The 17,317-nt window shown below is 42.7% G+C and overlaps 1 protein-coding gene across 2 annotated transcripts in view; it reads left to right on the forward strand.

Moving 5' to 3' along the window:
- Positions 1-10,402: 10,402 nt before the first annotated feature.
- Positions 10,403-17,317, forward strand: part of LOC125407958 (uncharacterized) — a 43,733-nt gene continuing 36,818 nt past the window's right edge. For both annotated transcript variants that reach the window (XM_048445884.3, XM_087909894.1), the window contains exon 1: positions 10,403-17,299. In XM_048445884.3, coding sequence (XP_048301841.3) covers positions 10,482-17,299 — 6,818 coding nt within the window. In that variant the 5' untranslated portion in view covers positions 10,403-10,481. The remainder of the gene's footprint in view (positions 17,300-17,317) is intronic.

The following is a 17,317-nucleotide window of genomic DNA, read 5'->3' on the forward strand; positions in this document are numbered from 1 at the left end:
GTAAATTGTTAAGATATAAAAGGCAGAATCAGATACAGAATTAATTTGGGTATGTAAGTCTTAGAGGACTGATTTTCCTATTGCTTCAGTTGTTAGGAATATATACATAGCTGTCCAGTAACGGCATAGTGTCATAGTTAACTTCAGCTGTCAATTTTATCCAACCCTCCCCCTGGAAGGAGGGAGCCTCAATTAAACATTTACTCCATCAGATTGGCCAGGGGAAAGGTCTGTGGGGCGTTTTCTTTTTTTATTTACTTATTTATTTATTTATAAAAATTTCCACTTCCTCCCCTCCTCCCCATACCCTTCCATTCCCTAAAGACAGTCTTTTTTTAAAAAAAAAAAATTTATTTATTATGTATACAGTGTTCTGTCCTGCATTTACACCTACAGGTCAGAAGAGGGCACCAGATCTCATAGATGGTTGTGAGCCACCATGTGGTTGCTGGGACTTGAACTCAGGACCTCTGGAAGAGCAATCACTGCTCTTAACCTCTGAGCCATCTCTCCAGCCCCCTGTGGGGGTATTTTCTTAATTGTTAGTTGGCATAGGAGAATTTGGCCCACTTTTAGTGGTAGCATCCCTAAGCAGGTGGGCCTGGGCTGCATAAGAAAGCAAACTAGCCAAGTCATGGGGAGCAAGACAGGAAGCAGCATTTCTCCATAGTCTTTGCTTTAGTTCCTGCCTTGGCTTTCCCCAGTGATAGATTATAACCTCTAAGCCAACTAAACTCTTTCCTCCTGAGTTGCTGCTCTTCATGGGGTTTTGTCATAGCAACAGCAAGCAAACTGGTATACACAGGTTCCCCTTGTATCACTATGAGATCTTAAGAGCCATCAAGTCTTATAAGACAACTGTCTTCATTATCTTGATTTTTGAGTTTAAGATCTAAAGCTCTTGAGCTATTAAAATAATACATATAGCTACATATAGTAGGTTACATATTGAGTATGTAAGTAAAACAAATTCTAAGGAAAATGGTAGGAGGTTATAATCACTGGCTATATATTCTATCAAGAGTGGTATTTCAGTCTCATTCCCATTACTGTGATAAAACACACTGGCCAAAGGCAACACGGAGAATGAGAGAGTTTATTGGGAATTGTAAATCCCAGGTTACAGTTCATCCCTGAAGGGGAACCAAGGCAAGAACTCAAATAGCTTATCACGTCACATTCCCAGTGAAGAGCAGAGAGAAACAAAGGTACACATGCTGCCAGCTTGGTCTCACCTACCTTTCTCCAGTCATACAGCTCTGGGCCCAGCCCAGGGAATAGTGCTACTCTCAGTGGACTGTGTCAACTAACAATCAAGACAATTCCTTCACAGACATGCCCACAGGCCAATATGTTCTAAATAATTCCTCAACTCAGACTCTTTTCGAGTAACCAAAGGTTGTGTTAAGTCAACTTCAAAAACTTTCACAGGTTTCTAAAAGAGGAAAACAAGCAAACCAAAACAAAAGTTAAGGTCACAACTACTGATTCAGACATGGAACTAACTTATCTCTGTAATTAAGAGGAAGATCATTTAAGTTTTTAACAGGTTGCAGGTTTGGGCAACCTGCTCTTTTCTGAGAAACTTGGAAAACTCAGAAAGGACAGCTTTTATTCCAGAGATGAACTTCTCTCAGGCTGGGGGGAGTGAGTCTCTGTGCACATTGAGGTGTCAGCAGACATCAGAGGATGTTTTGTTGTTGTTTGTTTGTGGGTTTTTTAAAAGTGTAGTTCTTTTCCAGTGCCTGGGTTTCCCAGAGCTATGGTAAGCATTGCTCTTTTAGAATCTTCTTACTTTAAGGTTTCTCTGAGGCAAAAGGTGGCTTTTGTTGTTGTTTTTAATGTATTTTCTTGTTAGGCAATTTCATACATGTATACAATGCATCTTGGTCATTTATGTATTTCCTGGTTAGGCAATTTCATACATGTATACAATACATTTTGGTCACTAATGTATTTCCTGGTTAGGCAATTTCATACGTGTATACAATGCATCTTGGTCATTTTTACCTCCAATTATTCTCAAATCCTTTCTGTTCCCACTGAACCCTTTCTTCTAAACAAATTCCTCTCCAATTTAAAAAAAAGTGTCTGCATGTTTGCTTTCATGTAAGGAGGCCAGAAGAGAACATCAGATCCCCTGGGATTGTAGTCACAGACAGTTGTAAGCCACTGTGTGAGTTCTGGGAACCAAACCCAGGTCCTGCTCTTAACTGCTGAACCATCTCTCCAGCTATCCCTTTTCCTACTTTCACATCGTTTTTGTTTTGTTTGTGCCTTAGTTATGGTTTTATTGCTGTGATAAAATACCATGACCAAAAACTAAGGAAAGGATCCATCACTGAAGGAAGTCAGGGCAGGAACTCAAGACAGGAACTTGGAGGCAGAACTGAAACAGAGGCCATGGAGGAATACTGCCAACTGTCTTGTCTTTTATGGCTTGCTCTGTCTCTTTCTCAGTACCACCTTCCCAGGAGTATCACAATCCCATGAGCTGGGCCCACTCACATCTATCACTAATCAATAAAATGCACAACAGATTTGCCTATGGGCGATCTGATGAAGGCATTTTATCAACTGAGGTACCTCTTCCCAGGTAACTATTTGAAAACCAGCCAGGACAATTGACCATTTGTCAATTTGACACACAAACACATCACTACTGAATAATAATCTTTCCTTCTTGTATATCTCCAAGAGCTCATGTTAATATCAATATCTCAACCTAAAACATATTGTCCCAACTTTTAAAAGTCTTACAATCTTTAAAAATTCAAACACATAACAATTTCAGTCCCTTTAAAACATCCGAAGTCTCTTTTAAAGTTCAAATTCTCTTTAAAATATTTGTGTCTCTAAAATATCAAAAGTATCTCTAAGATTCCAGACATATCTATAAAATTCCAAATTCTCTTTTTCGTGGGCCCCAATAAAATAAAAATAAGTTAAATACTTTCTTCCTTCAAGAGAGAGAAATCAGGGCATACTCACAATCAAATCAAAGTTAAGTCAAAATTCGACAGTGTAAAAAGTGCTTGATGTCTGGGACCAACCCATAATCCTTTGGGTTCCACAGGGTCTTGAAATGGTTCCATTTCTTTTGCTCTGCCATCTGAAGGACCCACAATTTGTCTCCCAGGTTCAAGCTGGCTCCACTCCACATGTATTGTATCCTATGGCATTGATATTTCCAAAATGTTGGGGTCTCTGCTTCATCTTCATCAGTAGCCTCTCTTGAGCTCTTTTCAGGGCCTCTGACCCTGCCACATGATGCGAAGTCTCAGTTTCTCTCCATTACTCCTTCAGTCCTGGGCCTCCTTTGCAACTGAGGCTGCGCCTTCGCCAGTGGCCTCTCCTGGTACTGAACCTCAGCTTCTCTCTATGACCCTCTCATGCCTTCAAAACTAGTACCACCTGAGAGAATCTTATACATTACCAGAGTTCTCTGCCAGCACAAGTTACCGCCTTGGCCCCTCTGGATCACAGCTTCTGTGAGATGGCCCTGAGGAAACATTTTCCAGATTTCACTTCCATGACGTGAGTCTCTTAATCACAGTTGGTGCTTCAGCTCCAGATGACCAGCACCAACTGTCTCAGCAAAGCAAATATTCCACGTTAGTGCTTCTGGTGTCTGTCCCTCTCTCTCAAAGATTTTATTTTTTTCCTTTTTGGAAAATAGTTTTTTTCTCACATCATATATCATAATTATGGTTTCCCCTCCTTTTACTCCTCCCAGTTCCTCTCCACCTCCCCTCCCACCTGGATCCACTCCTTTTCTGTCTCTCCTTAGAAAACAAACAACTTTTAAGGGATGATGGTCATATGACACAATACGATGTGATGTGATAAAAACAAAAGCACATCAGAACCGGACAAAACAAACAGAAGGGAAAGGGCCCAAGAGAAGGCCCAGGGACCAGAGACTCAATCATTCACACATTCAGAAATCTCATAAAAACACTAAACTGGAAGCCATAATGTATACACAGAGGACATGTACAAATCTGTACAAGCCTTGTGCCTTCTTTTGTCTCAGTCTCTGTGAGTTCGTATGAGCTTTTATCATACTGACATAGAGGGCCTTATTTCTTGGTGCCTTCCATCCCCTCTGGCTCTTAGACTATTTCTGCCTCCTTTTTCACAGGGTTTGTTGAGCCCTGAGGAGAGGGATTTTATGGAGATATCTCATTTATGGCTGAGTGTGCTGAGGGCTCTCTCTGTGTGTAAATTCTGGCTGTGGGTCTCTGTATTTGTTCCCACCTGCCACGGAAAGAAGCTTCTCTGATGATGACTGAGCAAGGCACTGGTCTATGAGTATAGCAGAATGTTATTAGGAGTCATTTTATTGCTGTGTTTTTTTGTTTGTTTAGAACAGTATTATTTGGTTTTACCCTAGATTGCTGGACTGTCTAATCTCAGGTTCTTGCTCAGTGTTAGGTATGGGTTCTATCTGGCAGAGTGTGTCTTAAGAACTATGAAAGAATGAGAGCCAGTAGAAATATCACTAGAAGGACTTTGAGTTCAGTAATTTGGGATTCTCACATGTCTAATGGAGTTGAAGATGAATATCACCTAGATTTTCTGGACTATGTGGATGTATACTCAGAAGTTGGCATTCATTTGTGATGAGAAATATGAATCCAAGAGTTTATCCTCTAAAGTTTGTAGTACAGGAAATAGAGACACTATGACCATAGCAACTCTTATAAAGGAAACCATTTAATTGTGGTTCTCTTACAGTTTCAGAGTTTTAAAACGTCCATTATCATCATGGTGAGAAGCAAGGCAGCATGTAGGCAGACATGGTGCTAGAGAAGGAACTGAGAGCTCTTACATCTTGACTCACAGCCAACAAACAGGAAGAAGTCTGAGACACTGGGGGTGGCTTGAGCATATATGAGACCTTAAAGCCTGCCTACACAGTGACACTTCCTCCAACAATATGATACCTATTCCAACAAGGCCACATGTACTAATAGTGCCACTCCCTTTGGGGGCCATTTCTTTCAAACCACCACAGATCCTTCTCATCCAGATTGATGCTATATTATTCATGCATACATGTATACAAGGGGGATGGGTCCACAGTTAAGAGGACTTGCTGCTCTTGCAGAGGATCTAGCTCTAGTTCCCAGCAACCATGTAGCAGTTCTGGGGATCTGATGCCCTCATCTGGCCTCCTCAGGCACCAGGCATGTGCACGGTACGCATATACATATGAGCAAAATACTTATACACGTAAAAATCCAAAGTAAAATTATATAACACACACAGTTGTATTAGAGGCATTTGGATAAAACTTAACCAGGTTTCTAATGGCCCATTCAGTAAAGAAATAAAACTTAAAAGTCTTATTCTCTAAGCTATTGTTTGTAAGTGTGTATTGTTTTTTATTTTGTTTCTGAGATAGAATCATATATGGCCCAGGTTAGTTCCACATTCATTTTGGGAGACTGGCTTTGAATACCTGATTCTCCTGCCTATATTGCCTAAGGATTACTGGTGTGAGCCACAATGCCTGTCCACTTTTTATTGCTACAAATAAATAGTTTTAGCTCTATATATCAGTGTATTTAATTTTCACCTAAGTTATACTTATAACCTTTAGTTATGGCAAGTTTAATCACATATATCATATGTAACCATATATATGTTAAACTTGCTATAACAAAAGGTTATAAATATATATATTATAAATTATATCTATATTCCTCATATTTAAGTTTCACCTTTCACCAATTTTCCTTTGGCATACTTGAACCTTCTGGTTTTGCCCTCACTTTTCCTATTTTGGAAAAATCCTTTACTTAGTATAAGACTTTAGCATTTAAAATCTTTTCTAATCTAGGAACATTTCCTTTTCTTTTTATCTTTTTTACAAAAAGTAGTCTTTCTTTCTTTTCCTCCTTGGGTACTGAGGATTGAGCCCAGGTCCTAGAACAGGCTAAGCAAGTACCCTGCTACTGAGTCACACCTTCGGGTTTCCCCCTTGTTATCTTGAGCCAGGGTGTCAGTTGCACACCCAAGCTGGCCTTGAATCCCTTCTGTAGACTACTCAGTCCTAGAACTGCAATTCTCCTGAAACAGCATCCTGAGCAGACAGAATCATAAACCTTTGTCACCAGCCCAGCAAAAACACATTTTTAAGGGCTGAAGAGATGGTTCAGTGATTGAGTGCTTGCTGCTCTTGCAGTGGGCCCAGGTTTGGTTCCCACCACCCATGTCAGGTGGCTCATAATTGCTTGTAACTTCACCTCCAAAGGAATCTGAAACCACTGTCCTCTACAGGAACTTTCACTCATGTGTGTGTGCACATGCACACACACACACACACACACACACACACACACACACACTTAAAAATCTTTTTAAAAAATGGTTTTTGCCGTATTTTTATATCTTTTTCATACTAGAAGGTTTCTTTCTTTTTATTTTTCTTTTTTGTGCTTTGTTTTTTTGTTTTGTCTTGTAGGGTTTTGTTTGGGAGTGGTGCAGTGAAGCTAGTTCAGCAGCTGAAAGTGGTTGCTACCATGCCTGAAGACATAGGTTTGCTCCCCAGGAGGGAATTGACACCCACAAGTTGTCCTCTCACAGTGGTGTGTGTGTGTGTGTGTGCAAGGTCACATACACAAAAATAAAATGTAAAGTGAGAACATTTTTAAAATGTGTTAATAATTCTAGAGGCATTTTTATCTTACCAACAAATTAGAATTATTAGGTTTATTTAAATATTACTGATTTAAAAGGAATTTGGACTAAAGTTATGTGTGCACTTACTTAGAAATGAATTTAAATTAGACCCTTTTGGGGAGACTTTACTATGTAAACATGTATAATATTTCTAATGGCAGCATATGGAACATATATACTGGTAAGCCAATATAATGATAACTTTATGTCAAAATTTAATCATAAAAAAGCAAAATAATTTTACCAATTTAAATGAAAACTAAATTCAAATATATAACAGAATGAAATAAGTGCAGACCACCAATTATTTATCAACTAAACCTTTGTTGTTGTTGTTACTCAAGAAAACCCCATCAGTGCATAAACTTTAGAATGCTTCACTTTCTACTATGGTCTAAAGAATGAATGTTCCCATTCCTGGCCGACAATTCCTTCCTTTCTACCATGCCTCAAACTTGAATCTGTTTCACGTTAATAGACTGGTTATTCAAGGTTGCTACCTCAACTTACCCTACACCAAGAGTAATTATCAGGCATGGTGATGAGCCCTAGGTTCAGGTCTAAGTCAGTCACTCACACACACACACACACACACACACACACACACACACACACACTCACTCACACTGAGCATATTATCAAGCTGACTTGGGTCTAAGAAGAATACTAGTAGGCTAGACAATAGTAAGTAACTACAGCATAAGACAGTGGTTTGGGGGAGAATAGTTGTGGAGGAGGGTCTCATGGCAAGTTATTCTGTATGCAATGTCCTGGCATGTAATCTCTGTTTTGCCAATGCGGGTGTTAACTGGAATTTTTAGGAGCAAAGCCTGGGCCCTGGCAATTCTAACAAACTAAGCTCAGCTACCTGTCATGAATATGCCAGTTAAAGGGTTGAGGAGAGAAACAGCCCAGCAGTTAAGAGCACTTGCTGCTCTCGCAGAGGACTGCAACATATAGGGTCTCCTACACTCATATAGGGCCATTCACTGCTTTCTGTAACTCCAGTTCCAAGGAATCCAAGGAATCTTCCATGCTCTGTGGGCACCTGCACACACACGGTATACATACATACACAAGCAAAAACACACATACATAAAATAAAAGTAAACACATTTTTAAAAAAGGAGGGAGAGGTAATGGTGAAAGTCAGAGAAAAGAGAGTCATTTAGCCACACTAGGAAGAAGAACAGGTCAACAGGTCCGGTGGTTTCAGAGTCCATCTTTAGGACTCTGACATGGGATTACCTTTAGAGAGGAAATGGTATGTATAAGTAACCAGTCCCGGTCGTGACCACCATTAACCCATCACTGTCTCAATCTTTTCCTTCTCTCAATCTGAGATTTGGTGTGCGTGGAGGGGGATCCCAGTTTCTTGCAGTCCATTGTTTCAATAGTCTATTAATCAAGGGAGGGACACAAGTGTCTTTTTAGAATATGTTCTTCCTACCAGGAAGGTCACATTTCCCCACTCTTTGTTTTTGCATATTAATATTGAGGTGAACTATACCTGTATCTGCAAAAATTGTCATAAACAGAATTCATGTAGGACCCAAGGTCAGAAAATAATCAGAACATGTAACCATGTATAAGAACCATTTCTCCAGAATTTCTTGGTTTTAGTTACTTTTGGAAAGACTCCATTCCGAAAGTGACTCGATTTTTGCTGTTGGTTTTAAGACACTTAGAGCCTTGCTATACAGTATAGTCCAGGCCTAACCGCAAATTCATAATCTTCATGCCTAGCTCTCAGATACTGCAATTATGGATAAGGGCCACTCTGCAATGTGTGACATTTGTTTGTTTCTGTTCTGGAAATGCTCTCTTTCTTTCTAAATATTCCCTGAAGACATCACTGATTATCCACCCAGTGAGTTGATTTCAACCATCCCTTGTTACCAGGAAGAGATCTGTCATGGTTAGTCTGATATGACTCCACCATTGGTGAAATAACAAATGTTGGGAAATGACTATCAATGAAATCCTTTAGGGCCAATTTTAAGCAACTGAAAGTGTCTTACTGTGTAGCTCTCGTTGGCCTGCCTCTACCTCTGGAGTGCTGGAATTAAAGGTGTACACCATCACATCTGACTCTAAGAGCAAATATTTAAAGAAACTCATTTGAAAATTAAGTACTTGTTGAAAGATGTACCCCTTAAATGAATGATCAATGTCAAATATCTTTTGTGAGGAAGTAACATTTGGAGTGCACAATGTTAGGGCAGTCTAATTATCTTTAAAGAGAATTACAATGGTACACTTAGGACCACACAAAGATAAACCATAAACACAAACATGAACACACTAACAATTCTAGTTGGGTGGCTACCAGCTTGATTAAGGGTTATCCTCGTTTTGCAACTTAAAAGGTTCATATAATACGCTTATTTCAAAAAGCCAGCAACAAATGAGTATTGATGGAAACAGGAAAAAAGTAAACAATCAGGCAGTTGAGAAGCCAGAATATTATATTTAGCCAGAAACAGAAATGATAAAATTACTTAGGAACACTGGTTACAGTTTCTTGGTTTTTTTTTCCTCTCATTATAGACAGTAATGAGTATAACTTCCTAGAAACTATGTATAAGGGCATGACCTAAATTTCAATCTAGACACAACTGTCTGAATGGAGAGGCACATGAATATCTCCTGGGTGGGACACCTGGACTGAGCAGCTGGTGCTCAATCTGGCAAAATTTTGCTAACCTCTGGATAGGGACTCTGGGTAACCAACCATCTTTGGCACCTGCTCTTGCAGGAGCTCAGCTTGCTTCCTATAGTTTTTCTCAGTTTTCAAGATTTATTCATTTGTATATTCATCTCTCTGTGTGTGCACATGTATTCATCTCTCTGTGTGTGCATGTGTATTAGGGTGACCTATGATAAAGTCTTTTCTATAAATCCATCTTCCTGTTGCCTATGAAATTCATCCCCCGACTTCACTAGACAAAGGATCCAGTAACCACTGGCCTGTGGTGACTTTGGTTGCCATTGACTGTCTGGGACCCTTGCCCCCAAGCTAACAATCACCTAAGGTGAGAAAACCGCTGTTATACTCATCAGGACCCTGACTTTATCCCCAGCTTCCCTGATTACTATAATTACCCACAAAAATCCTTTACATGTTAACTCAGTTTCTGTTTTTGAAGCAAAATTTAGATTATTTGAATCAGTAACATAATGGCTGGGTATATGTTCCTCCTGAGAAATAGACCATTTAACTAATATGAAAGCATATAGGTGTGTATTTGGGGGTGGGAAAGGTCTTAAATATCTTGCTTTTGGGTGGGAAGGACATATTTTGGACATACCTACAAATTTATTCTTTATTCCAAAACACCAACAAGCTTTTGGTCTATTTTAACGTTTATAACTTCGGATTGTTTGCGATTGAAAAAGAGGAGTTAAAGAGCCTGGGCCTGGATAGGCATTTTTGAGTCCACTCTCCACCCTGCCTGGATACTTTAGAAGTTCTGCCCCACAGAAACAAGGGGCTGCTGAGTAAGCAACACCCTGGACTGAGACATAAATCCGGGTTAGGGTTAGTGGACCCCGAAGAAATCGGTGTTCTTTTCAGCCTGAGTAAGGGAAACTTGGGCCCTATCACGTAGAAGGTTCCCTTCATAGTACAGAATCCACTTAGTGACGCTTTTGTAACAAAGGAATCCTGTCATAAAGGGCGGGGCAGGGCAGCCACAGTTGCCAAGGCTCCCTGAGGTCAGGGGTTTTTCCTCCCGTTTATCTCCCGCCAGCGCACTGCAGCACTGTGGATCGCCTCCATACTGCATGCCATGTCCTTACCACATGTCATGACTCCACTGAGCTTCTGCTTCTGCGCCCCAAGTCTTTTCCTCACCGGACAAGTTTTGCTGGTGGTGATCCAGGCCGATCATATTGCGGGGTGGGTCCAGAACCCAGTTCGGTTGACTTCAGAGCCCTGGGTGCCGACCAAGCTCTGGTGGCACCTCTCTGATCGTCCGCCCAAACCCCCGCAAGCTCACACATCCCAGGCAGGTGCAGGGAACTTTGATTACCTGGGGTCCTCTGCTCCCTCTCAGATGTTCTCCCCACCCCTGGAGTTGACGGAGAGTTTTCTTTCATTCCAAGATACGGATACCTCTGCGCAGCCGCACCCAGAGTCAGATCAGTTCACTGTTCCACATCAGCATCTGACCAACAAAATGACTCCACCGAGGAAGCTGCCAGAGAACATTTTAAAGCTAAAAGGGGATCAAAATCATTCTCCACAGTTCAAACGTATCTCCGATCTGGACCAGGCTACAGATAATCAGTTATATGAAATACTTGCTCCATCACTAGACAGTGAGAATTCGAGAGTAACAAAGTTCATAGCTTCACCCCAGGACTTGAAGAAAGATCTAGCTCAGCACAAGAAACTTGCTAAGGTGATTGTTGGAACTACTGCAAACCGATTTGCAAAACCTCCATCGCGAAAAGAAACTATGGAGGATGATTATTGGTATCCAAGTATGAATGAAGCTTATTCTGACAGCTTATCTCTGCAATCCCAGGGGAACAGAAAGGAGCCTCCAGAGCCATCTGGGCAGGTTGAGCCTCCTGAATACCAGCTGGAGGCACAATCTCAAGATTCAGAGAACCTTGGTGCAGCTCAAAAAGGCTGGAATCACCTCTCACCCCGTCGTGAGGAAAACGATTCTTCAGTTCAGAAAGAAGAACCAGTTCATCAGTTCACTTCTGAGGAGGCTGCAGCAATAGAGCAGCCTGAAATAAATGATCCACCTCCAGATAGAATTCAATCTCAACACTCAAACATGCCAAATGTCACAGTGAAGCCTTTAGATCTGGAGGTGACCGTAATCTCAGGGGCAGATAAAGAGACTCAACATACTTTGAGCCAAGAGCAGGCCCCAGGTCATCTTTCAGAGAGTGCTGAGGATATGGGACCTCCATTAATCCAACAAGAGGCCTCAGTCCAGCTTTTAGAAGGTCCTGGGGAGGTAGCACCTTCATTAATCCAACAAGAGGCTGCAGCCCCAAATTCAGAGTTTTCTCAGGAGTTAGAACCTCCGTTATCCCAGCAAGAGTCCTTGGCTCCAACTCCAGAGCTCAGTGAGGGGTTGGAGCCTTCATCAACTCAACAAGAGGCCCCAGCTGAGATTTTAGAGCTTCCTGAAGACCTTGAAAATTCTGGTATCCAGCTAGAAGTTCCAGCTCTGCCTACAAAGCTCCCTGAAGAAATCAGTCCTTTAGTTGAGCAAGAGGGTACAGTTCCAGTTTCAGAATCCTCTACGCAGAGTATAGCTGAAACTCCAGCAGCAACCATTCCATATCCCACTCAGTATCAAGTTCACCATGATACTTTGCCCACGATTACAGTTAAACCTCCAGATGTGGCACTCACAATAACTTCTGAACCTTTTAAGGAGGTTGAAATGTCCCCAACTCAGGAGCAGACTCCAACTCAGACTTCAGGTCTTCTTGTGCAAGCTGCACATTATCCTAGCCTGGAGCAGCATCCAGATGAACTTTCTGAATCTCCTGCAGAGATTGAATCATCTGAAAGTGGTCTGGAATCCCAAATTCAGTTTCCAGAGGAAGCTGAGGAAGAGGAGGAGGAAGCTTCTCTAATGCAGCAGGATGTCCCATCGCAGCATCCAGGCCCTCTTCTGGAGGATGAGTCTGCTCCTATAGAACTAGAGCAGCCAGCTCAACCTTCTGAGTCTCTTGAGGAGGTAGGATCAGGTTCTGGAAGCCATCCAGAAGTCTTAGTTATACCTGTAGAACTCCCTGAGGAAGCCATGCCTCCAACTGAGCAAGTGCCTCCCCTTCAAGCTTCAGAGTCTGCTGTTGAGAACGTAGTTGAAACTCCACCAATTCACCAAGTGACACTCCAGCCAACTCAGAGTGAAGAGCACCATTATCATTTGCCACATGTTGCAGTTAGGCCTGTGGATGTGGCACTTACCATAACTTCAGAACCTACCAAGGAGATGGAATCTTCTCTGACGCAGCATGAGTCCCCAGTGCATCCTCTAGAGTACACTGGAGGGGCGGAGCCTTTTCTCAGTGAGCAGGAACAGCCAGCTCAGCCTTCTGAACTGGAAATTCCAACTCAATCCTCAGAACATGCTCTAACCCAACAAGAACAACCAACTCTGCCTTCAGAATATCATGAAGTGACAGTATCACCCTCAATTCACCATCAAACTCACCATTCAAACTTATCCTCTATAAGTGTTCAACCTCCGGATATGCAGTTAACCATAACACAAGAACCCACAACAGAGATGGGACCTCCTCCAATGCATCAGGAAGCTACAGTTAAACCAATTACAGTCCCAGAAAAGGATGTAGGCACTTCTACAACCCAGTATACCAATCCAGCTGTAACTCCAGAGCCTTCTGAAGGGATCGAACCCTTATCAAATCAACAGGAGTCTCCAGTTCAAACTCTAGAACCTGTTCAGTATGAAAACCCTTCTCTAAACCAGCAGGAGGGCACAGATCAGAATCCAGAACTCCCAGAGGAGCTTGAACCTTCTTCAGCCCAGCAGGAGACCCCAGTGCAAACTCAAGAGCTCCCTCATGAAACAGTAGTTCAACCTCCAGCACACCATGAGGCAACAGGTCCTGACCTGGTTCCTAGTCAAGTTCATCTTCCAGCACCACACGGGATCACAGCTAAGCCTCCAGTGTTGATTAATGAAGTTGGAACTTCAAGCCAACAAGGGTTTGAACCTTCAAAAGACCAGCAAGAAGTTATAACGCAGCCTCCAACCCTTCTTGAAAACCAACAGCATTCTTCAGTTCATCCGGATGTCCCCTCCCAGCCTGAGGAGCTTCCTGGGGAAGTTTCTTCAGGGCAGCAGGGGAACATATCTTCACCCATAAAGCACACTTTGGGTACAGAATTTTCACCATATCAGCAAGAACCCCCAGATAAACCTCTAGAACCACCTAAAGATTTTTTTCTTCCTCCACTGGGAGATACCCTGTACTTTTCACCTGAAGATCTGGAAGCAATATTCAGATATGAGCATTCAATATTGCATAAAACCACAGTTAAACATCCAAACCAAGCACGAACCAGAGCTCCAGAGTCCTCTATGAAAGTTTACTCCCTTCAGGAGCAGGAGGAGGACCTACTTCAGCCTATAGGTTCCACTGAACAAGTTGAATTTTTACAAGTCCAAACTGAGTCCCCTGAATCTGAATTTTCTCAGCAAGGGGCCATAGCTCAGAAAGCAGACCTCCACAAAGGGGTTTATCCTTTCCCAACTCAGCAGGAAGGTCCATATCTACCTCCAGATTCTACTATGGGTGCAGAACCTTCTCCAGCTCAGCTTATGACCCGCTCTCAACCTGCAGACCTCTCTGAGGATGTGGAACTATTTCCAGCACTACAGCCCACCCATCCACAGGTCTCAGAACCCCCTAAGGAGACAGAACTTTCTGCAACCCAACAAGTAGTCCCACACCAGCTTCCAGAGTCAGTGAACAATATTGTAATGTACCCTCCAACATATCAGATGACAGTCTCAACACCAGGTCAGATTCAAGTTGAGTACTCAGCATCACCCATTATCACGTTTCAGCCTTTGGACCTGGAACTCACCATAACTTCACAATATACTCCAGAAGCAGACCACGCTACAGTACCAAAGAAGACTACACCTCCACCAGCACATCCTCTGGTGACATTTCCACATCAGACTCAGCAACCTTTGGATATGGAACTTACCGTAACTCATCAATCGACTGCTGAAGAACTTCCTCAAACTCTGCCCGAGACCGCAACTCAGATTTCACAACCACCTAGAGTGATCATAGTTCCAGTCCCAATATATCATGTGGTGACACCTCCAACACCACGTCAGGATCACACTGAGTATCCAACAGCACCTGTTTTCTCCTTTCAGCCATTGGACCTAGAACTCACCATAAATTCAGAGCCTACTAGAGAGACTCAGCCTCCTACAACCACAAAGAGTACAGTTCCTCCACCAAAGCCCCCTCACGTTCAACCTTTGGATCTGGATCTCACCATAACTCATCAACCTACTGCTCAAGCAGAGCTTCCTCAAACCATACCAGAGAGCACAATTCATCTTACAGTATCAACTACAGAAGCTGTAACTTCAGCCCCAGTGTATCAGGAGGTGACACTTCCAACACCACATCAGGATCACACTGAGTATCCAACGGCACCTGTTGTCTCCTTTCAGCCTTTGGACTTGGAACTCACTATAAGTTCAGAGCCTACTAGAGAGACTCAGCCTCCTACAACCACAAAGATGAGTACAGTTCCTCCTCCTAAGCCCCCAACAGTTCAACCTTTGGATCTGGAACTTACCATAACTTCACAGTTTACTACTGAGGGAGAACATTCTCAAATTGTGTCAGAGATTACAACCCAGATTTCAGAACCACCTAAAAAGGTTGTAGCTCCAGTGCCAATATATCAGCAGATGGCAATTCCAACGCCAAGTCAGGATCAAGATGAGTATCCAATAATGCCTGTGGTCTCCTTTCAGCCTGTGGATCTGGAACTTACCATAACTCCACAACATACTTCTGAGGGAGAACTTCCTCAAGCTATGCCAGAGACCACAACTCATCTTACAGAACCACCTAGAGAGGCTGTAGTTCCAGCCCCAATGTATCAGGAGGTGACACTTCCAACACCACATCATGGTCAACCTGAGTATCCAACAATGCCTGCTGTCTCCTTTCAGCCTTTGGACTTGGAACTCACTATAAGTTCAGAGCCTACCAGAGAGACTCAACCTCCTACAACCACAAAGATGAGTACAGTTCCTCCTCCTAAGCCCCCAACAGTTCAACCTTTGGATCTGGAACTTACCATAACTCCACAACCTACTCCTGAGGGAGAACTTCCTCAAACTCTGCCCGAGACCGCAACTCAGATTTCACAACCACCTAGAGTGATCATAGTTCCAGTCCCAATATATCAGGAGGTGACACTTCCGACACCACGTCAGGATCACACTGAGTATCCAACAGCACCTGTTTTCTCCTTTCAGCCTTTGGACCTAGAACTCACCATAGCTCATCAACCTACTGCTCAAGTAGAGCTTCCTCAAATTATGCAAGAGGCCATAACTCAGCCCTCTGATTCACCTAAAGAGATACGGGCTCAAGCCCCTGAATTTCAAGAAGTGACATTTCCAACACCATCTCAGGTTCACACTCAGCATCCACACCCAACTGAAGTTACAGTTCAACCTTTGGATCAGGAACCCATCATAACTTCAAAATCTACTTCTGAGGTAGAACTTACTCAAACTACACAGGAGACCACAACTCAGCCCCCAGATACAACTACAAACGTTGTCCCTACAGCACCACCAAGTCCGGAACCAACTGAGCATCTAACAACACCTGTTGTCTCATCTCAGCCTTTAGACCTAGAATCCACTGTGAATTCAGAACCTACCAAAGTGACTGAATATTTTACAGCCGCACAGGAAACTACAGTTTCTCCTCCACAGTTCCATAAGATGGCACTTCTAGAACAAGACACTTCCAAAGCTGTAGTTACAGTAACTCCAACTTCCCATCTGGATGTTGAGCCTTCTTCAAGCACACAGGAAATACTTCCTGAGCCTGAGCAGCCACATGAGGAGGTTGCAGCTCAAGCACCAGTGTTTTATGAAATCCCAGCAATTCAGGATCACACTCAGCAGCCGACTCTTTCTAAAGCCACGGATCAACATACAGAAGTAGACCATACCCTGCCTGTAATATCCACTGCAGAGACTGGAGGTTTTGTAGCCCCATATAATATTACAGCTTTTCCTCCAAAACACCAAGAGATCACCCTCGTACCTGAAGACCAGGTTCAGGATCAGCATGTAAACCCAACTCAAGCCACTTCACACCCAGAGTTTTCCATAACTCCACGACCTGCTACAGTGGTTAAACGTTCGGCACCAGTTCAGCCTACAGAGTCTCCTAAGGGGACGGTAACTCAATCTTCAGTACATTTTGAAGTGACAACTCTAGTTCATGATCAATCTCAGCAGCCAAGCTCAGAGGCTACTCAAAAGACTACACGTTCTACAGTCCCAACAACTACATCCCCTCCTCCAACACACCATGAGGTCACACTTTCACCTCCAAACCAGGTTCAGACTCAGCAGCCAAATCCAACTCAGGTCACAACCCTGTCTTCACACACAGAATCTTCCACAACTCCACAACCTGTTACAGTGGTAAGCCATTCTCCACCTGTTACTGAGATCACATCTCAGCATCCAAATTCAGAAACCATAGAGCGTGAAGTCCCAACAGTTACAGTTCCTCCATCATATCCTAAGATGATACTTCCATCTCCAGAACAGTTTCAGACTCAGCAAATCCCAAGTGAAGTCACACTCCAACCTATGGATGTGGAATATACCGTAACTCCATATGCTGCACATTTTAATACAGAAAAAAGGCTAATTATTAAAATGAAACAAAATGCCTCCATGATCACCAACCTATGTGACTTCTGCTTGTGTGAAAATGGCACACTATTGTGTATTCATCTCAGCCCAATGCGGAGACTCCACCAAGTGCCTGTGCCAAGGCCCAGCACCTACAAAGGCACTTTAACTGTTTTGTAAGAATAACCTTTTCT

The sequence above is a fragment of the Myodes glareolus genome, chromosome 9, assembly GCF_982192425.1.
Source record: "Myodes glareolus chromosome 9, mMyoGla1.1, whole genome shotgun sequence".
In the NCBI taxonomy this organism is placed as follows: domain Eukaryota; kingdom Metazoa; phylum Chordata; class Mammalia; order Rodentia; family Cricetidae; genus Myodes; species Myodes glareolus.